Below are 20,763 nucleotides of genomic sequence, written 5' to 3'. Positions count from 1 at the left end.
AACAGCTAGGCTCGATCGATCATCGACCTCAACAGTTTAGAGAGAGCTCTTGAGTTTGTCCAAAATGTTCTTCTCGCAAATATCACCCAATGAGGTGCCCTCAATGTTGACCATGGAGCAATTGAATTTGCTGAAGAGAGATTGCTTGGTAGAACTCATCAACATCTTGGCTCTTGGCTTGGTCTTGGATGGAACCCAGTGAAGGAACACAAGCTTGGAGATTTGTCTTTCTACGCCTTGGTCCTCCTTGGTCATTTCCAAATTATATACGGCCCAACATCCTTTATCACTGAATTCTGCCTCAACAACTGAACTCAAGAAGCCATCCCATGTATCGGCTTCCCCTCCCTTTTCGACTTGTTTAGCGACCTCCACACGATCACCCTTATCATTGATAGTAAATAGAATACATCTCAAATTGCTGTTCTTTGAGTGGAAGGTCTTGAATTCCTTAATACATTGATCATCAACGACTACTCCTGCGTCCATATTGAAGTCTAAGGCTAATGGTTAGGTGTAAGGGCAAATTCAACAAATGAGGGTGGATTTTTTTTTGTTGGTACAACAGAGTTTCAAGTGGTTTACAACGACTTGACGCTAGTAAAACAGCTCATCAAGCTGTAATCCTCTTTACGCCGTGGTGGAAAAACACTGCTTCAATTGACAAAAATCAGAGTTCTTTGATTCGGTATTTAATGTCAGAGGAACTCCTCGAAACGAATTTGCTCACGACTGACACGATTCTGTTCTCTCACAGTCACCCGCATTGAAACAGTGAGTTCTTAATGTTTACGTCTCAACAACATTGTTTTGTCTGTTAAAGAGCAAGTCGAAGTCAAACCAACGCTTTCATTTTGCACGTTTCACAGATGTTTTTTTTAGCGACATCTTTGGGTCTCATCTGCAATACTTCACATGTCAACGTTGATGTTCAGTGACCCGCAACAATTTTTGCGAATTGCTCATAACCAACAACAAAATCACATTGAAAAAATACAAATTTCATAATCGCAATACAAGAGAGGAGACTGGAGATAGAGAGCTTATTTTAACATCATTGTTCATCAATATACTCGTCTCACTACAACGTCACTACAACACCATCACAACAAAATTTGACAACTCGCAATCATGATGCGACACGCCAAGTCGTCATCCCCAACTGCAGTCGGTGTTGTTGTTGGTGCACTCTTCCTCACTCTGCTTCTCTTGACATTCATTCTTCAAGTGGAATCCAAGAAATCATCTCAAAATGTAGATAAATATGCAGATGTTGATGCCATCATGCACGCAGCCAAACAAAAAGTTTCATCATCAAAAAGTAGTAGCAGTACTACCAACAAATTTGTCAAGGTGAAATGTCCTCCTGGAAAATCTCTCCTCTATCGCTTTAGAGCTACGACTCTGATCGGCAATAGAGGTCTTATCAACTCTCGTAAAGGAACAGCTGGTAACTCAGAAACTCAAATTTACGGTAAAATGATTTTAACTTGTCCTTCCAAACGAACGACCAAGAAGGCTTTGCAAATTTCCGGACAGGACGACGACGATGATCGTAAAAAGAATGTCGTTTTGGTCACTTTCTTGAATGGCTTCTTTGTTCAGTATCAAGGAAGATCACGTGGATTGAGTGGACGTAAATATCGTCGCTTGATGACCTCGACCGATATCACCAAAGACTTGAATCAACATCCCATGCTATTCGTTCAGTCCAATAGTGGTCATATTCAAAGCTTGGTCTTTAGACAATCTGAGAGTCGTTATATGAGAGCTATCAAGAAGGGTCTCCTTCGTTTGCTCACAACTGAAACTCGTAAGAAGGCTCGTTCTCAAACCGATGGTTTTGGTGGCAAATACTACAAGAATTATGAGAAGAGATTTACTCGTGGCAAATTTACCAAGTCTCGTCGTTCCTTACGTATCTTTCAACGATTCTCTCATGATGACTTTGTTTCAACCATGCCAGTCTCAAAACGACATTTACACTATGATGCCTCTCATTTGGTGAGAGTTTCATTGAAAAAGCAAGTCCCTACTCATGCCAGTATGAAGATAAAATTGACTTTTGGACCAGCCAGTGATATTCCAAGACACTATGCTTTTGAAGCCTTTGAGAAATTGACCAAGCAATCATTGAGAGATAAGAATCCAGAGTCTCACTCTGCCAGTGACTTGGAGACTTTATTCATTGGCAGTATGAACTTGGAAAAGATTAGAAGAACCAAGGGTAATCTCGATGGAAAGATCAAGGAAACCATCTTGAGTTTGGAAAAGAATGGACGTGGTGCCAAGTTAGGCTCAGAGTTTGCTTTTGAGAATTCATTCAGTGTGAACAAGTTTGATCGAAAGGCAACCTTGTCGTTGAGAAGAAGACAATTCTCTCCAAGATTCTTCCGTACATTGTTGAATGGAGTCAAGCAAGATCCATCTCTTTCAAGGGAGTCCAATCAATTGTTGGCTGCTCTTGCCAAGTACAGCAAATTGCATCCAATCAAGAGTGCTGATATGTTATTGTCTGAAATTTCGAAGGGTATCAAGACTTTGAACACTAAAAAGTTGGATAAGACTGCCAAGATTGCTCTCAAGAATTACTTGGAAAGTATCAAAACTTGGCTGCTACTGTCAAGTCATCTCGTGTCCAAGAAAAGTTAGTGCAATTATCTACCATGCATCCATACTTGGCTAGTAACTACATTTACGCTTCTATTGTCATTGCCTATCCATCTGAATCTGTTTTCGGTTTGTTGAAGACTTTGAAATCTCAAGGTATTAAAGCATTTGCTCGTGGTGGATCCAAGAAGTACAAGATTGACGATGACTACAACAATGAGGTGAAGGAAAATGCATTCATGGCTTATGCTGACCTTGCACATAGATTGAGAGATGTTCGTTTGCAAAGACAAATTGTCAAGGAAATTGTCACAAGAATTGGACAATCCAAAGACCTTACTGAGCTCACTACCAATTTCCATGCATTGAACAATGCTGGTAAGGGAGTTCAAGTTGAAATCTTGTACATGTTCTTGGCTGATGATCGTGTTCCTGACTCGATCAAGGTCTTGATCATTGAAAACTTGAAGAAACGTTTGAACGACGAGAAGAATGTCGACGACATGATTCATGAAATTTTAGGATCCACAGGATATAGTCCTCTCGTCAAGGCTTCACTCATCAATGCTCAAAGTGAAAGAGAACGACATTTAAGAAGAAGTACTTCTATTCGACATGTCTATCGTGTCCACAAGAGAAGCAAGAATGAAGAAATTAGCACAGCTGCAAAGAATTATCTCTATACCTGTGGTACACATGAGTCTGGAGAAGCTCTTGCAAAGGCCATGAAGTTGAAACCAAAGAGACAACAACGTAATCGTCGTCAAAGATCCTCTCTCACTTATGGTATTGTAGGAAGATCCTTATTGTCACATGAAGATCTTGAATTGTTGGACAACTTTGAAAGTTTAGAACAACAAAACGTTCTTTTCCGTAGATTCTTCAGACGTTTGAGAAGAGCCTTCAGAAGAATTGGTGGTGCTATTCGAAGAGTGGCTAGACGTGTTGGAGGTGCCATTCGAAGAGTGGCTAGACGTGTCGGAGGTGCATTGCGAAAAGTGGGTCGTCGTTTGGCTCAAGTTGCTCGTCGTATTGGAAGAGGTATTGCCAGAATTGCCAAGACTGTTGCTAAGGGAGTTGTGAAAGCTGTCAAGTGGCTCAAGGATAAAATTCTTGCTGCCATCAATGCTGTCAAGAAGATTGTTGCCAAGATCAAGTATTACTTTAGTGCTGCCAAGTTTGAGAATCAAAAGGCCTGTATGCAAGTCAGTGTGAATCCAAATGATCAATTGTGCTTGTATCAATCTGGTATGATTGACTTTGTCAGAAAGCAAGGCGATTTGTCAACCATTAAGAAGGCCAAACACTTTAGTTTTGAAAAGTTATTAGGTACCAATGCCGTGCACATGTACATGGGATTCCTTGTCTATGCAGGTGCTTCTTTCGAATGCTCTGGAGAACGAGCTGGTTTTGACTTTGTCTTGATTGCAAAGGCCAACATGTATGCCAAGTTGTTCAAGAAGCAATTCGTTGTCATTGATGCTGCTGGTGAATTGACAAAGAGACCTGACCAACCAATCAATGATAACATTTTCGTTAAGGTGTTCGCAACCACTTTTATCAACAAGAGATTTGTTCCAGATCGTATTCGTCAAATTATTGAAGCATGTTTCTCTGAGACTAAACCATTGGTTGAGAAGAGATTCCCAAAGCTCGTCGATTGGAATTATCAATTCCAAATTGGTCCAGTTCCTGTGAACTTCCACTTTAACGTTGCTTTGAATATGGGTGTTGAACTCAGATATGGTGTTTGTGTGGAAAAGTTGGAAGCTTCAGTTTCAGTGGAACCATACATTTCTTTGAGTGTGACTGCTAGCGCAAATGTAGGAGTTCCTGTTGCCAAGGTTGGAGTTTATCTCAAAGCAACTATTACTTACAGAATTATTCCTCGTTTGGCATTTGAAAAGTGTAATTTGTGTGCCATGTTGCAACACAAACTTGATGGAATTGAATTCAACGTTGGTCTTAAAGCTTCTTTCATGAAATGGTCCAAAGAATGGAGATTCTTCAGAACTCAAACAAAGGCCTACGTCAAGACTCTCTTCGAAAAGTGTATTGGAGCTGGTGGATACAAACCATCCGATAATGACTCTAAGAAGCTTGAACTCTCCAGCACACCAGTCAACAAGGATCAACAACAGCAATCAGGAAATGAACAACAACCACAAGGTGGAGAATCTCAACAACAACCACAACCAGAACAAGGTGGAGAATCTCAACAACAAACCGAGCATCCTAATGCTCCACCAACCAATCCTCCTGGATATCAAGAACCAGATCCAAGTATCATCAATGGAAAGGTCGACTCTCCACAAGAATTGGCCAAGGTTGCTCAAGAAAAGGGACTCGGAAATTGGGTCAAGAAGACAACCAAATACAAGCCTCTCTTTGGTCCTCATGCTCAAAGAATTCCACTCAATGGAGGTGCAATTGTTCCACCAAAACCAGGAAGACAAACTCTCAAAGCTCCAGTCACTGTTCAACAAGAAAAAGTTTGGTCAAGTGATTTCTTAAAGCAACACGTACCTGAAGAAGTTGTTTCTAAGGTCGGAATTGAGAAACTTCGTCACTTACCACCTGAATATTTCCACCTCAAGATGGAGGATAGAGCCAAGATTCCAAATGATGTTTTGGACTTGCCATCTGCAGATTTCAAACGTTTCATTGCTCACTTGCCATCAAGATATAATAAGGATACTGCTCTTGTCATTCCTAAGACTGCCTATGTGAAAGTTTGGTCTAAAGAAGTGTTGCAAAAGAGACTTCCAAAGTCAATCTTCCAACAAGTCCCTGTGGAGTATTTGAGACACTTGCCAGAAGAAGTGTTGCAAGTTCGTCAAAGAGTGCTTTCTCAAGTTCCAGTCGATATTTACAAGCAAGGACCAGCTGCTGTCGTTGGTTTCATTTGTAACAAGTACAAGAGATTGTGCAAGAGATTAATCAAGGCTGTGAAAGCTGACACTGGAAAAGATATTACATCTGAGGTTCAACAAGCTCAACAAGAATTAAAGACACAACAGGCAGAACAGCAACAAGCTGAGCAGCAACAACAACAGCAAGCAAATAATACTCAACAACCATCTGTGCCACAACAGCAAGCAGTTGTTCCACCACAGGAACCACAACAACAAGAAATGGTTGGTCACTCAGGACAACAAAGTCACTCCATTAGAACTCCATACGGACGTATTCATTTGGATATTAATGTCAATGTGAATAAGCAGCCACAACAATAATCTGTTCATTGGACAACACCAATAAATTATATCTTTCAATGACATTCAAAAAACAATCTTTCAGCGAGGACTATTCTGGCTGAATGGCTGTTTGCTGCGGCTGCAGGTTTGAAAGGGCCCTCGTTGCACCCTCCAAGAAGATGAAGAAATTGTTCGGACCAAATCTTATTCTTTTCCAACCAATTCTTAGGCAAGAAGAGATTATTCGAGCGAACGAAGAAAAAATGCTCCACTCGTCTGAACCTCAACAACAGAGCGACAATACGAAGAAGAGCAATGTCTTTCTTCCACCTCCGAAGTATCATCAACTCACAGCAAGTAACACTGTGAACACTACAAGCGGTAGTAGTAGTAACAGTAACAACACTCATGTGGGAAGATCCACTGTACGTCTGAAACGACCACAACAACAACTACCAGTAAACGTCGGAATCAGCAGCATCAACAGCACAAATGCCACATCAACGTCTTTCGGAAAAAGCAGCAATACTTCGCTAGAGAGTTTACTGAGTAAATTGAATGAGGAACAGAGGAGAGCTGTTTGTTCTCGGAATGATCAAGTGATTGTAATGGCCGGACCAGGAACAGGTAGGTGTAGATTTTCATATTATTTAAATTATATTCTGATGATGGAAAATATTGTGGTCACTTTAAAAATTAGGAAAAACATCCGTCATTACCTACAGGTAAGTGATGATAAAATACCACACATTATTCATTTGGGAAATAATTGAAATTTCAATAGAATTTTTTACTTGGTGCATGAAATGAAAGTCGATCCAATAAAAATTTGTGCTCTCACGTTTTCCAAGGCAGCGGTAAGTAAGATTTCACTAAATTTTCATTTGAAAGATTGTGATCTCTTTTCACTACTAAGGCGAATGAAATGAAGGAGAGAGCAGGACGACTGGATGAACGATTGAAAAATGTAACCTTTAGTACTTTTCACTCCAAAGGTCTAGCTTTATTACGGAAACACAAACTGGTGAAACAATTTTACAAGATTGCGGATGATAGAACTGTGCTTTCTATAATGTCAGACATTATTGGTATGTAGGTGAAATTTGTAAAACTGCTTTTAAATGTAATTTACTACAATATATTCAATCTCTACACATTTTTGATTGTCAAAATATTTTTGGATCTAACTTTCGTGTTCATTCACTTATTTATCACACATTTAGCAAAACATGAGATTACTGAAGAATGCACACCGAGTCAAATGAAAGATTGTGTTGCTCTTGTGAAAAACTCTGGAATATCTCCAAATGAAGTAACCTCAAAATTGAAATCATCAGATTTGAATGTATCATTACGATATTTTATTCCATTCTATCAAGAGTTTGAGGAAGTATTAGAAAAGAGGAACCTACTCACTCATGAAGATTTAATTTTTAAAATTGTAAAAATATTGAAGGAAAAACCTTCTCTGCTTGGTCAAGTATCCAACGACATTGAATATTTACTTGTAGATGAATATCAAGATACTAATGACTTGCAATATGAATTTACCAAGTTGCTCGTGAATAAGCACAAGAGAATATTTTGTGTTGGAGATTCGTAAGTATTGAATTTAAAAATCTCATTTCACTGTATCATCAATATTTGAATTATTATCATCATTTAAACAGAAAACAAGCAATTTTTGGTTGGAGATTTTCCAATGTACATAATTTTGTAAATATTGCTAACGACTTCCCAATGCTGATATCATTATTCTCAAACAAAATTACAGAAGTACCTCAAACATTCTAGATGCTAGTTTCGACATGTTACTCGAGAATCACTCCAAAGATGGTTCTAATAACTCTTCTAAAAAACCCAGTATTGAATCTATCATACTGGATGACTCCAAGTCGAGACTCATTTCACAAAAAGGAGGCGGACCAACAATCACCATCAAAGAATTTGTGACTCACATTGAACAAATTAAGTTTGTAGTAGACACTATCAAACAAGAGGTTAGCAACAACAGTAATAGAAAATATGGAGATTTTGCAATTTTATCCAGGTTAAATAGTTTGTTGAAACCCTATGAAATTGAGCTAGGAAAGCACAAAATACCATTTGAATCCAAACAAAATGAAAACTTTTTAAAATCTGCATGGATTCAGGTCCTAATTTCATACCTTGACACGATAGATAGCATTTCGAGAGGAAATTTAAATAGTAGGTCACTGGATCATGTCACAAATATTCCTGATCGAGCAATTTTCACAGAAACAAAATCGGCACTCATAGACTGTCTCTCTAACGGTATCTCTGTTTCTGAGCTTATTGACATTATTGAGAAGAGAGTCAAGTACAAGCCCAGCTTGACATTGGGACGTCAAGTTTCGTTTTTAATTGCAATGGATAATGAAGAAAAGAAATCTGTCATCGCTCTATTGAAACATCTTATTCGGATGAATGAAATGACTCATTCGGTCTCTTCTCTGATCCGATACATACTCGATACAATTGATGTGACAAGTTACTTGAAACAAAAGTACACCACAAATTACGAAACATGTGAAAAAGACATTGAAGAGTTCTTGCGTATGGCTGACAAGACTGACACTCTTTCCACCTTCCTCCAAGAAATGAATGACGATGACGAATCGAAAAATAACAATGTCAGAAATGGAGTCACCTTGCTCACCATGCACTCTTCCAAAGGCTTAGAATTCGAGTATGTATTTGTTACTGACCTTGTTGATGATATTTGTCCACACTTTCGATCCAAAGGAAGCTCTCGAGAGGAACAAGAAGAAAAGAGATTACTCTTTGTGGCCATGACTCGAGCCAAGTGGAAAATGTATCTTCTCTCGACAAAGACCAAACTCGCACAAGAAGATCGAATTGAAATGGCTGAGCCTACACCCTGGCTGAGAGCTCTTACTAAAAAATCCTATATTGATTTTGAACCAATTTCAAGAAAGATAACGACGCAAATGGAACAAGCAGAAGATTTGGCTCTCTTCACGAAGAATTATTTGGAAAGTCAAAAGTTATTGGAACAACCAAACATAATGACAACTGCAACGAGTCAAGTGGAGAATCAAGGATTCTCTTCAAAACAAGAAAAGACAAGAAGGAAAAGAGAGAAGGATTTATCTACTGAGAATTCAAAGTTGTTTGCCTCTGCTAGTAGTGATGTAAATACTTCATCCTCAAGTACAGCACCTAAGGGTAATACTAGCGGTGGTTCAATCTTTATGAATGCTTCACAATATTGCTTGATCAATCGAATTCGTTTAGAAGAAGCCGAAAATGGACATGTCGAAAGTGATGATATAGACCTTGGAGATTTTGAAGAGAATACTCTTCCCAATACGCAAAAATCACACAACCCCTCAATCCAACAACAAGTAGAAGAATTTGAATTCAAGTTTTTAGATGAAGAAGAAAATTCAAGTCTTTCATTGAGCTTTTCACCAAAGATGACCACGACAACGATCAACACCAAGCAACAGATGAAAGATAAAAATATTAATTTGGATGAACTTTGGTTTGAAGATGAGGAAGAACCCATTGAGCTCGATGAAGATCTTTTACAAACCAACCACTCTAAAAAACGTAAAATGTGAATCTGTTTTCTCTTATTTTGCATTTAGACAGAATTCAAACTGTTTTTCTGATCAAAACATTCTCTTATAATCAACCATGTCAGCTCAACAACACAACGTTCAACAAGACAACAACAGCTCAAAAGCCAACACTTGAAAAATGTATAATGCTATCTGAGGATTTTGCACGGATTTGACTATTTCAGAATTTTTTGAACTTCAAATCATGGATATGGTCTAGTTTCTTTGGTTTCAATTTGGAGATGGAACGCTGCGGGAAGACAAGTTGAAAAAAATGTTTCGAGATGACTATGAAAGTCATTTGTATGCTGTGAAAGATAAATCATCCAAGAACAAACTTCTCTCAAAAACTCTCTATCAACTCGCCCGAGCTGCTTTGAGTACTTCAGTTCCTTTCAATAACGCCATTGTTGATGATGAATTAAATTCATACCGTGATGAGTCTGATCTCACCATTTCCGTACATTTTCGGGATCAAAAGGAACCCACTCTGTATCATACCCATGCATGGATCATGCTTGCTAGGTGGCCACTCTTGCTCGAATATGCTCTCATTAATTTAGAGAGACCTCTCCAACGGTGTGAAGTTATTTCAATTGCAGAGAATGATGTCATCCTTGCAAGTCTTACAACCAATAAGGAAATTGAAAAGTATTATTGCTCCATGAATGACAAAATCATGCTACAATCTGAGTTTCGGAATGAAATTAAAAAGTTGAAGGAGAAGATTGCAATTTCAAAAGAGAGGCTCAACAGACAGAGAAATAGTGCCGTCGTATACGCAAATCGAATGGAAGCTCTAGAAAATATTTTGAAACAATATTGTGGAGAATTGAAAGGTGAAAAATTATCAATTCATAATACGACCTCATCTCTATCTGTTATTCGACACATTGACTTGGGTCCATTGACTTTTGATAAGAATGTATTTGATGATTTCATTTACTTTTTATACACGAGTAAGCTAGTGAATGTGGAAGAGAATTTTAAAAAACGTAATATTAAGGAGATGATTATTGGAGAAGAGGTGGAGTATTTGAATGAGTTATTATGCTTAGCTGAAACTTTGGGAGTGGCGAACATGCTAACTATTTTGCAGTACAAGGATGTGACAACCTTCACCCCTTACAACACAGTTTCAGTTTCAGACCAAAGTCATATAAAAACGGTGTTGAGTGATGAGCTTGCAAGTTCGTTAGCCTCGTGTGTGTTTTTAGAAAATGACCAACCAGTCAGACAATTGGATAAGTTAAAGAAATCACTGTGTGACCTACGAATCAAACAAGGAGTTCCAGATTTTGACGAAAATCAAGAAGTGACTGAATTTTCAGAATTTCCAGAGCTGAGTGAGGACGGAATTTTGTGTCACAAATCATTTGTGATGAAAATGTGTCCATATGTGGATGTTTTGATCAACTCTAATTTCATTGAAGCTGAAGAGATTCGAGAAATGGAAGCTAGAAATGAAATAGCAACTGTCGAAATTCAATGCTCAAGCTTTGAAACTCTTGAGGATATTTTCCGTTATCTTTATTCAGGTCATATTACAATTTCAAAGAGTAATGTGTTTGAGCTGATTGCTCAATCTCAACGACTTGGCATTGACAACTTGCAAGAGAGAAGTGGACAACAGCTGAAAAACATGGAATTTTTTGATTTTGAATTAATTGAATGTGTTTCAATGTGCATGTCATTGGGAATTGATGATGCCAAGAAAACATTTGAGGATCAATTGTTGAACCACATGAAAGGTTTGGTCAGAGAACGATTAATGACCATGAGAGAATTCGAGAAATGTTTAGAAAAATGTGGTTACGATAAAAACTGGATTGAAAAACAAACTAGAAACGTTAGATACTAGTAATGACAGAACTTTGTCAGGGCTGTACAATTTATCGATGTGGCCAAAGCATTAACGAGAGGCGTCACTTATTCAAATGAAAATTAAATTTACATTCATACCTATTCTAGGTCATATTCGTCCTGTAATAGGCCCAATTCATTCAAATGTGCCTCGTGTTGCTCCTTCTTCTTTTCACTCGTGGTGTTCCCCAGCTGATTCAATTCGTCATAATTTGATAAATAGTGTTGAACTCCAGTATTCAAATCTAATTTTCCTTTGACAGAAGGAAGGACTTGTTCGAGGGACTTTAATTTTGGTTCATCCTGACAACAGGTGGACAAACGAGCGGTTTGAGATCTTGCTTCAGTCATTTCAGCGTTCATTTCTGATACTTTCTTTACAATTTCTTCTAACAGAGCATAGTCATCATGCATTCTTTTCAATTCGATTTTTGACACCTTTTCAGTAGGCATCTTTTCAATCGATTGCCAACATCGTGTCAAAATATTAAAATCTCTCGCCACTCCCATCACTTTTGATTTAATCAACACTCTTTCCTTCATTGATAATTTATCCACTTCCGCTACACTACTTGCTGAAATAACATCCATTGTTTGATAATGTAATTTTTGAATGTAATAATCCAAGATTGTGAGAGTTTTTCGAGAATTTGCGACAATGGTCATTTTCCGAATTTCAAACTCTTTGAGAGGATCAAAGGATGATGCACTAGTTGTATTCGAAGTGAGTGCTCCAGTCGTGGACGTATTGAGAGGATAAGCAACTCCAGGAATTTCGGGAAGATCATCTTCTGCAGAACTTAAAAAAGCAGCGAATTGTTTTTTGGCTTTGGCATCTGCAAATTGACGAAGGGTGTCATTGGGTGAGTTTTCGCTGGCTGAGAAGAACATGATACAATAATTACAGTGTGAGTTTGGTTTTTTTAAGAGATGTTTGTTGGCAAAATGACGTTTGACATTTTGATCAACTTGGGAATGAATAAACCTTTACAGATGCTTGTATGTCTCCAAATAATGCACGTTACAATACTAACCCCAATCTTCTCTACCAACCCTTAATTACCTTTGTTTTTGCGTTCGTTCGAACTTAAAAAAAATGCTGCCATCCAACAAGAGAACCTGTTCTCATGAGTTCACCAATTTCTCTGACAATGACAACTCTAACAACTCTCCACACTCTTTCATCAAACGAACAAAGTGTGACTTTATATCGGAAGACCTTGACATTGTTCCTTGTTCGTGTCATGTCGTCTTTCTCGATCCATTACCATCCACCTCTCTACTACATTTAACAGAATCATCATCAATGAATCATAATGTTGAATCGCTCCATGACTGTCATTATTATTCATCAGAGACGATTGAATATTTGAAAAATAATGGAGTGGAATTTTATGAAAAACTTTGTCATCGGTTGAGACAAGAACGATTGTGTCCTTTTTCTGGAAACTTTTCAATTATTCAATCATTGGGTGTTTATAGAACTATGGGAAATGCTGATCATTTATTGAATCGTCCATTTGATGTGAAAATTTCACATCATTGCTCATGCATTGCAGTTTCTGATTATGATAACAAACGAGTGGTTCTGTTTGATTATTTGACCAAAAATTATAAAGGTCAAATCAATGTTGGAACGTGTCCTTATTATTTGGCCATTGAGAAACATGATCCATTGTTAGGTTATGGTTGCGACTCGCTTTATGTTTCATGTGGAAAGTTTGTTAAAAAGTTTGACTTGTTTCGAGCCATTCGCATGTCTGTCTTCAAGAACAAACACTTGTCTCGAGCCATGTGGATATCAGAGGATAATGAATTGAAAGTAGCATGTGGAATGCATGTCTATTATTCCCAAACGAATCAAAAAGGAAGTAATTTCAAAAATGGAAATTCCACCAACTATCTCATTGTGAGCGATATTGGTCGTTCAAATTTGAAATTCTTGCGTTGTGATGATGGATCTGCTATTTTATCTATTTCTTCACAAAATATTGGAACCATCTTTTCTCCATGGATGATTGTGGTCGATCCAGAAAGTTCTCTGTTATATGTGAGCGAATTGCACCATTCTGTGAAAATTCTCAAAATGGAATCGTTCGAAGAAAACCACGAAAAGACAACATTCACACTCGTCGAATGCTTTGGAGAGAATGAATTGAACAAGATTGCTTTGAAAAATCCATGCGGAATGGTCTTGGATCGAATTTCAAAGAAGATCATCCTCGCGAATCGAAATGCAAATTCTCTCATGGTATTGACACGTCCAAGTGATAAGACCTTCTTTGAAATGGAATATCAAGACCATTCTTTGAAATTTCAACAACCCAGAGGTCTTTGTTTCGACGAACGAACAGGATTACTCTATCTCGTGGATTGCTCCAATCATCAAGTTCATATCATTTCTTAATTTGTACCAACCAATAAAACATGTAACCCAATCCAACATTGTAACGTTCTGAACCCCTCGCATCGCAATTCCTATTGCTACTTTCAATGTTGTAAAATGAGATCCGATGTTGATCAATTGTTTAAATTGAAATTTCTTCTCCTTCCGTGTTCTATGCGTGTTCCTTGGCCGTAAATGGTATTTAAGGGTGGGCGGTGCAAAAGTGGTGCAAAAAATCGATAAAAAAAAACGAAAAAGCTCAACATTTAGTTTTGCTCTCCAGCTACTTTTTACTATTACTATTACTACTATTAGTGCACGAACCTTGAACTCTCTCTCTCAGAAATGTCCAATCCTCCATTGTGTGATAAATGCAAAGCCGATGATGAAACTACAGAAGCTACTCATCATTGTTCATCATGCAAATTGAATTTTTGCCAATTGCATTTGCAATTCCATAACCAGGCAGGTAAAACCAAGGATCATGCTTCTCAGGTTAAATCATTGAATTCCAAACTCTGTGATTTTTGTAGTCGTGAGTGGAATGAAGAATGTGAGGCTCATTTTGAATGTTCTGAATGTAAAGTCAAAATGTGTGATACCACAAGACTCTTCACAATTCATTCAAATCTCGTGCCTCTCACTCGGTCAAAATGCTTGCAAACGGTGGTGTTGCTTTCAGCAATCAATTCAAGCTCGTAGAAATGTTGGGAGATCGTGAAGATTCCTTGTTTAACTTTAGAAATCCATCAGTTCTTGAAGTTGATGTCAAGAATAAGAACATTTATGTCATTGATAAGAAGTCAAACGATCAAGATGTCGTTTATGTCTTTGATTTACAATCCAAGAAGCTCAAAAACTCTTTCAACATTGAAGGAAATATGTATTACATTACCAGCCTTGCAGTGGATCCCAATGACAATACTCTCCTTTACATTTACGATGGAAGTGTTGTTAAAGTTTCTAACGATGGTGCAACCAAGCATTGGAAGGTCTATGTTGAAGGAAATGCTAATTACCTTTGTGTTCATCCCACAGACTCTACTGTTTACGTGCTTGCAGAGTATGGCAAACATGTCATCACGGTCTTGTCAGGTGAGGATGGATCTGTATTGAGAAAAGTGGGTGAGTCCGTCAGCGGAGACTCTGTCATTCCATATCCTTTGGCACTTGCATTCGATAATGAAGGAAATATTGTGGTCGCATGTAAAGAAAGAGATGGAACCTTTGTGACCATCAATTCTAAAGGAAAGGTGTTGAAAACGATTTCAAGAGGTATGAATGAAGATGGTGGTGTATCCAAAATGTTAGTCGAACCAGGAACTGGTAACATTATGTTTATTTCTAGAAGGGCAGTGCATACTATCAAACCAAACGGAACTCAAAGAAAGCAGTTAAGCAGTCTCAAGCCTGGAGAAAGCGAGTGGGCAAGCTACGATGCAAGATTGGGATTAGCTTTAAACCCATTGGAGGGTGAGTTGTTGGTGTCTTGCAACCCTTGCGACCATGGTTATGACAACCAAACAGGAGTTGCTATTTACAAGTAAGTAATGAGTCATTCAGTTTGTATTTACAAAATAAATAATGTATGTTGATTACATGAGTTCTGTGTGAAAGAGGTTATAGAACAATTATTCTCACATTGGGAAATGCATTGGGTCGTTTTAAAGGTGTTGGTTGCTTGTGTGAAAAGTAGTCGATCCATGACAAGTATTCACCACCTAATCTTTTCACAATGTATTCCCATACCTGATAGTACGGGGTCTCTGCACCAAATGGTAACATTGACTCCATATCAGCTTCAACGACAATCCATTTACCATCCTTAATTTCATTTTCCAGTTGGGTTTCATACCACTTAGCAATTCGTTCTGGTTCATTTTCAATTGCTTCTTGTGGAAACATTTTCGAAAACTTTTTGTAGGCATCCATAACATGATCTGAACTGCTCGACTCTTTTTCAGAGTCGTCTCCCATTAATTTTTCAATATTTTCTTCATAGTCATTGTTGTCGTCCTCATCTTCTTTTTCAGAAAAAGTAAGCTTCCCTATAATGTATCCAAGTGTTTGCTTGTTATTGTCCATTCGCACAACAGTTCTTTCAAAACGTGTGTCCTCCAGAAGAGGGTGGGCAACTAAAAGATGATTTTTTCTTGGTTTGTCTGTCAACACTAAATACATGTCACTGCCATCGAGTTTGTCTTGGTTATGAGGCTGTGCTGCAATCTGTTGAAGTCGTTCATCATCCTTCATGTCAGTCATGGAATCTTTTGCCATTTGGAATACATTTGATTCTGATTCAACCATTTCCACATCTTCATTCAAAACCTTAATTGGAACTTGAATAGCAGGTGATAATTTTCTCAATTCCATTATTTCTTTCTTTTCAATTGTTTTGATTCTTTCTAAATGTGAATTAAATTCGCTCAATATTCCAAAGCCCACTTCAAATCCTTCCTTTCTACTTTTTTCATCCTCCACAAATTTGGGATTTCTGAACGTTTGTTTGCAAATATCAGTTAACTTGGATGTTTCATGAAGTGTCGTAACGTTCCATCTCGGAACATACATTAAGCCTGAATATTTTCCATAAATCTTTTCAATCACTTCTTTTCCAATTTTTGTATATGCCCAACCTCTGAGTGTTTTAGGAATATTAAAATTCAATTCCGAAGTTGGTATAATAAAATTGTTATGCCAAGCCAAATATTAGTATTATTATTATTATTCATATTATTGTTGTAAAATGTATACATTCCATAGCGACGATCAATGCATCACCATTCCGAATCCATGATCATCAATAATTATTCAATCCTTGAAAATAATTCTTACCTTGTCATGATGGATTCTGATTTTGTATAAGATGGATTAATCAAGGAAGTCTTCAAGAGAGGATACTGATCGTATGTTCTGCATATTTTCATGATTTGTTTAAATAAAAACACGACAAGCTTTCTTTCCTGTTCTGTCGACATTTTTTTCTGATTTTCCGAATAAATACCTAATTAATCAAACACATGCTGATACTCATTGATTTGTAGTGGATTCGGAAACAATCTTTACTAATATTTTACAAAATATTCTCATTTACTTCTTTTGAATTAAATTTTCTGCTTGAATGTAAACACTCACTCTTCCAACGACCTTATTTTCATAATCCAACACATCATACGAAGCACGTGTTTCCATGGTGTCACCATTTGTTTTTGTCGTCACTTCATTAAATACATTTTTATCAAATAAATCAATCAAGACTCTTCCTAATTGCACTTCTCCACTATTTGTTTGTTCATTCGGAGTGAAAAATAGAATTTTCACTTGAGCTCCATGTTCCAAATTTAATATATTTTGAAATCTAATTAATTGTTGTCCAAATTTTGGAATCCATTGAACTTCTTCTAAATTTCGACTTGACATTTGTTTATTTTCAGTGACAGGATAGGTCTGATTCATTCCTCCGTTAAATGAAACATCAAATCGTGAAGTTTTCTTTTTGAATCCGGATCCTTCTTGGATCGAGAATAAAATGTTGCAAACTCTTTTACGATGATAGAGAGGAATTTTTGTTGGAACAAAAACTTTACGATATGTACTCGAGTAGAATTCATCTCGCAATTCTTCGGTTAAATCTCGTTTGACAGTAGAGTTGGAAGTGAGAGCCATGTTGTTGGTTTGATCGGAAGAAGAAATCGAGCAGTGATGAGTGATGGCAATTTTTTGTTTGAAAATAATTTGACAAGTGACGCGGGCAAGAACTCGAGTTTTCAATAATGAACTATGCCTTGCTTTAGGAACCTTGGAGCATTCTCCACTGGTGCAGATTCAGTCTTGAGCACAACTCTTATCGAGGACTTGTTCTCGAAGGGTCTTGATGCTCGATGTCACCAAAGTTCACGCTGCAAACTCATTTACAAAAAATGTCTCAAACACCGAACAAAGATTCATCACATCATCATCCTTCCACAACGAGTTCACCAATTCCGAGCAACACTGCTTCTTCCATCATCCACAATTTTGGAAAGAGTCGTTTTTGGCCTAGTAATTGGTTTCAATCGGGACTCTCTCAAGGCGATCATCATCACGAGAACAACAATTCATCCTCAGAGGTCCAGCGAGATCTCCAAGAAATTGAACAAATTCTCGTGAAAACATTAGAGGAAGAATTGAAGAAGAGTAATCGGGGCCATTCAATTGGAGCATCGACCGATGCATCAGGTTCATCCTCCTCCGAGTCTGGCTCTTCCACTGCTACTGTTTCATCGGTGTGTTCATTGCTCGGAGCAGGTGAAGCCTTGCATCAAACAATCACAACGACCATCAAGAGAGAAATTAAAACAACGGAAGATATTATTGATCGGGAAGTAAGACTTTGGCTCTCGTCATGTAAGAATGATTCAAATTGTCCCTTATCACCCATCTTTACTCCTAAATTGAAATCTGTTCAAGACATTTTCAGTATGGCCTTGCAAGGAAAGAATCTTCAAGTCTCAAAACAATCTTCTGCTTACACGAGTAAGAAGAAACAGACATCGATGGAAGAGCCAGATATCAAATATTATGGAATTGACGAAAAGGAAAAGTTGGTTCATTTCTCAATTGATAATGAGACCTTCTTCTTTGACGTCACATACCCTTCAAAGTATGGAGAGAAAACCAATCAGCGTCTTAGAGTGAAAATTGATTACAAGCGAATGAGAAATTGTGGCAAAAGTTGACGAGCAATGCTCAAAAATCCTACAAGAAATTTGTCATGGATGTGAATTCACATCTAAGTTATGACATTTCACATAACTCATTTTCCGTGTTGTTGAATAAGGCAATTGAATGCTACATGAATAATGTACAACAGCGCACTCTCAAGATAAGAAACATCCTTTTGTTTCCAATTTACAAATTACCTCCCATGAAAGTGAAGTTGATGACGAGCCCAAAGAAGCTACTCCAACTCCAGTTTCAAAATTGGATGACCAGCAAGCTCTTAAATTTTACAAGATGGTATGGGGTGATGACAACAATGGGTCATTGCCATTAAGCATGGATTCTAGAAAATATATTATGAAAGAGCTCTACAAAATTATCAAGAATGAGGAAAATACAAAGAAAGAGGGGTTTTCAGTCCGACCTATTGGTGACAATCCATTTGTTTGGGAAGTGAGATTGTTTGGATTCCCTGAAGATTCACTGTTAGCCAAAGATCTTAACGAACATGCCAAGAAGTTTGACACCAACAATACCGATGTTGTGTTGGAGGTAAGTTAAGAAACGCGAATTTTCAAACGACATGACATGTAAATGTTTGTAGGTCAAATTCCCGGCAACATTCCCATCAGAGGCACCATTTATTCGAGTGATTAGACCTCGCTTTGAAATATTCACAGGACAAGTGAGTTTTGGAGGTACCTTTTGCATTGATTCTCTCAACAACAATACATGGTCAGGTAAAAAATCCATTACCATGGAGTCTGTAATATTATCGATTAGACAGTCGCTCATTGACAACGGTGCTCGTGTGGATATGAGAACATATGCCAACTATGATGCCATGACAGCATCCAGAGCATATACACGACTTAAACGCTCTGAGGCACAGACACTGTTGAAATATCCCACTATGAACTCTTTCAGGGATGATTTAATCTGCTACAGCGCCACCTACGCCAAAGAATTGTACTCTAATGATCTTACGGTTCCATCGACATTTGAATTTGGAAATCGTATATTGCTTCCAGCTTCAGCTGCTGACACAATATTTAATTCTCAGATTTAAAATTTCCTCTCATGTTTGAAATTGATAATGGAAAGGAGTGAAACAATATGTCGGTTGCCAACAATTCACATCCCAGATTCATGCATGATATTGCCAGATTGGATCATGAAATGTTTATTTATTAAGGAAGGAGTGAAGTTGAACATTAGATGCGTGAGCCTGAATAAGGGTACCTATATCAAACTACAGCCTCACTCAAAGGATTTTTACAAAATGCAGAATCATAAGGCATTGCTTGAAAACGCATTGCGAAATTTCAGTACACTCAACGAAGGAATGTCCATTCCAGTTGTGTACGGAAGAAAAACACACTTTATCGAGGTACTTGAATGCGAGCCCGATTATTCAATTTGTGTAATCAGTGATCCCTATCTTGAGTAAGTATATTCTCAGAATATTGATGTCACGAGTATTGACAATAATATTAGTATTAAGGTTGATTTTGCTCCAGCATTAGATTTCTCAGAAGAAGATGAAAAACAAGCTGAAAAAAATGATTCTACCACAAAACCCCAAGTTGAATCATCGTCTACTGCAACGGCACAACCTCCTGTAATAATTGATAATGTTGACATGGTTGAATGTGAAAATTGTAAAAGAGCCGTATCTAAGAGAACCTATGTCATGCATTTACCTCACTGTAAAAGAAATGTTTATAATTGCGCCAAATGTAATCAGGTTGTGAAACTGAATGAAAGAGAAAGTCACGAAGCACAGTTCCATCAAGAATGCGAATGTACCGAATGCCATCAAACGATGGACAAATCGGCACTCGAAGAACACCTCACCAGTGAATGCCAATTCAGAATTGTCATTTGCAAGTATTGTGATTTAGCTCTTGCATTCTGTGACTTACATGAACATGAAACCACATGTGGAAATCAAACAATTTATTGCCCACATGCGGTCTTTATATTGCAAAAACCTTTTATGACGAACACCAACTAGTTTGTGGTCACAATTCGTATGAGCAACAGTTTGGAATTGGGATTGCCCAATTTGCTTCTTCCCTCAATTGACCGAATCTGAGCTTGTACAACACTGTGAAGCGTGTCATGATTCTGACTCAACCACTCTTGATTGTCCAATTTGTGTGTCAAGAGGCAAAGATGATTGTTCCACTCAGAATTTCTTGAATCACCTTCATGAACATCACTAATTTCCTCACTTCCACATATGTTATTTGTAAAAAAGTTCACACCAATATATTCTCCCATGACTTTTGAAAAACAATCATTCCTTTTACCTTCCACATTGATTCCATTCCGTGTAGCACATTGTTCAATAGAAATGAAAACGGATCTAGATCCAATGTATTCTTCATTCATT

The 20,763-nt window shown here is 37.7% G+C and overlaps 10 protein-coding genes across 10 annotated transcripts; 6 read left to right on the top strand and 4 right to left on the bottom strand.

The window, feature by feature from the left end:
* Positions 1-36: 36 nt before the first annotated feature.
* On the bottom strand, positions 37-489 carry C9374_006343 (uncharacterized protein; the record flags this gene model as incomplete). The annotated part of the gene is made up of 1 exon (XM_044696193.1): positions 37-489. One exon carries the CDS (start codon positions 487-489, stop codon positions 37-39), a length of 453 nt encoding a protein of 150 aa, XP_044547034.1.
* Positions 490-1,134: 645 nt separating this feature from the next.
* Positions 1,135-5,846, top strand: C9374_006342 (uncharacterized protein; the record flags this gene model as incomplete). The annotated part of the gene is made up of 2 exons (XM_044696192.1): positions 1,135-2,621; positions 2,687-5,846. The coding sequence occupies 2 exons, from the start codon at positions 1,135-1,137 to the stop codon at positions 5,844-5,846; spliced, it is 4,647 nt and encodes a 1,548-aa protein (XP_044547033.1).
* Positions 5,847-6,070: 224 nt separating this feature from the next.
* Positions 6,071-9,415, top strand: C9374_006341 (uncharacterized protein; the record flags this gene model as incomplete). Its single annotated transcript, XM_044696191.1, has 6 exons — positions 6,071-6,434; positions 6,508-6,532; positions 6,592-6,664; positions 6,724-6,895; positions 7,031-7,406; positions 7,582-9,415. The coding sequence occupies 6 exons, from the start codon at positions 6,071-6,073 to the stop codon at positions 9,413-9,415; spliced, it is 2,844 nt and encodes a 947-aa protein (XP_044547032.1).
* A 274-nt stretch (positions 9,416-9,689) lies between these two features.
* Positions 9,690-11,276, top strand: C9374_006340 (uncharacterized protein; the record flags this gene model as incomplete). The annotated part of the gene is made up of 1 exon (XM_044696190.1): positions 9,690-11,276. The coding sequence occupies one exon, from the start codon at positions 9,690-9,692 to the stop codon at positions 11,274-11,276; it is 1,587 nt and encodes a 528-aa protein (XP_044547031.1).
* A 101-nt stretch (positions 11,277-11,377) lies between these two features.
* C9374_006339 (uncharacterized protein) lies at positions 11,378-12,169 on the bottom strand (the record flags this gene model as incomplete). Its single annotated transcript, XM_044696188.1, has 1 exon — positions 11,378-12,169. The coding sequence occupies one exon, from the start codon at positions 12,167-12,169 to the stop codon at positions 11,378-11,380; it is 792 nt and encodes a 263-aa protein (XP_044547030.1).
* A 205-nt stretch (positions 12,170-12,374) lies between these two features.
* C9374_006338 (uncharacterized protein) lies at positions 12,375-13,685 on the top strand (the record flags this gene model as incomplete). The annotated part of the gene is made up of 1 exon (XM_044696187.1): positions 12,375-13,685. The coding sequence occupies one exon, from the start codon at positions 12,375-12,377 to the stop codon at positions 13,683-13,685; it is 1,311 nt and encodes a 436-aa protein (XP_044547029.1).
* Positions 13,686-14,317: 632 nt separating this feature from the next.
* On the top strand, positions 14,318-15,211 carry C9374_006337 (uncharacterized protein; the record flags this gene model as incomplete). The annotated part of the gene is made up of 1 exon (XM_044696186.1): positions 14,318-15,211. The coding sequence occupies one exon, from the start codon at positions 14,318-14,320 to the stop codon at positions 15,209-15,211; it is 894 nt and encodes a 297-aa protein (XP_044547028.1).
* Positions 15,212-15,284: 73 nt separating this feature from the next.
* C9374_006336 (uncharacterized protein) lies at positions 15,285-16,642 on the bottom strand (the record flags this gene model as incomplete). The annotated part of the gene is made up of 2 exons (XM_044696185.1): positions 15,285-16,302; positions 16,500-16,642. 2 exons carry the CDS (start codon positions 16,640-16,642, stop codon positions 15,285-15,287), a joined length of 1,161 nt encoding a protein of 386 aa, XP_044547027.1.
* A 112-nt stretch (positions 16,643-16,754) lies between these two features.
* On the bottom strand, positions 16,755-17,330 carry C9374_006335 (uncharacterized protein; the record flags this gene model as incomplete). Its single annotated transcript, XM_044696184.1, has 1 exon — positions 16,755-17,330. The coding sequence occupies one exon, from the start codon at positions 17,328-17,330 to the stop codon at positions 16,755-16,757; it is 576 nt and encodes a 191-aa protein (XP_044547026.1).
* A 254-nt stretch (positions 17,331-17,584) lies between these two features.
* C9374_006334 (uncharacterized protein) lies at positions 17,585-20,382 on the top strand (the record flags this gene model as incomplete). The annotated part of the gene is made up of 5 exons (XM_044696183.1): positions 17,585-18,368; positions 18,517-18,917; positions 18,970-19,381; positions 19,511-19,811; positions 19,863-20,382. The coding sequence occupies 5 exons, from the start codon at positions 17,585-17,587 to the stop codon at positions 20,380-20,382; spliced, it is 2,418 nt and encodes an 805-aa protein (XP_044547025.1).
* Positions 20,383-20,763: the final 381 nt, after the last annotated feature.

This window comes from Naegleria lovaniensis (assembly GCF_003324165.1).
Source record: "Naegleria lovaniensis strain ATCC 30569 chromosome Unknown tig027, whole genome shotgun sequence".
NCBI lineage: Eukaryota > Heterolobosea > Eutetramitea > Acrasida > Naegleriidae > Naegleria > Naegleria lovaniensis.
The sequence above is the reverse complement of the archived record's forward strand: the minus strand, read 5'-3'. Positions and strand labels throughout refer to the sequence as shown.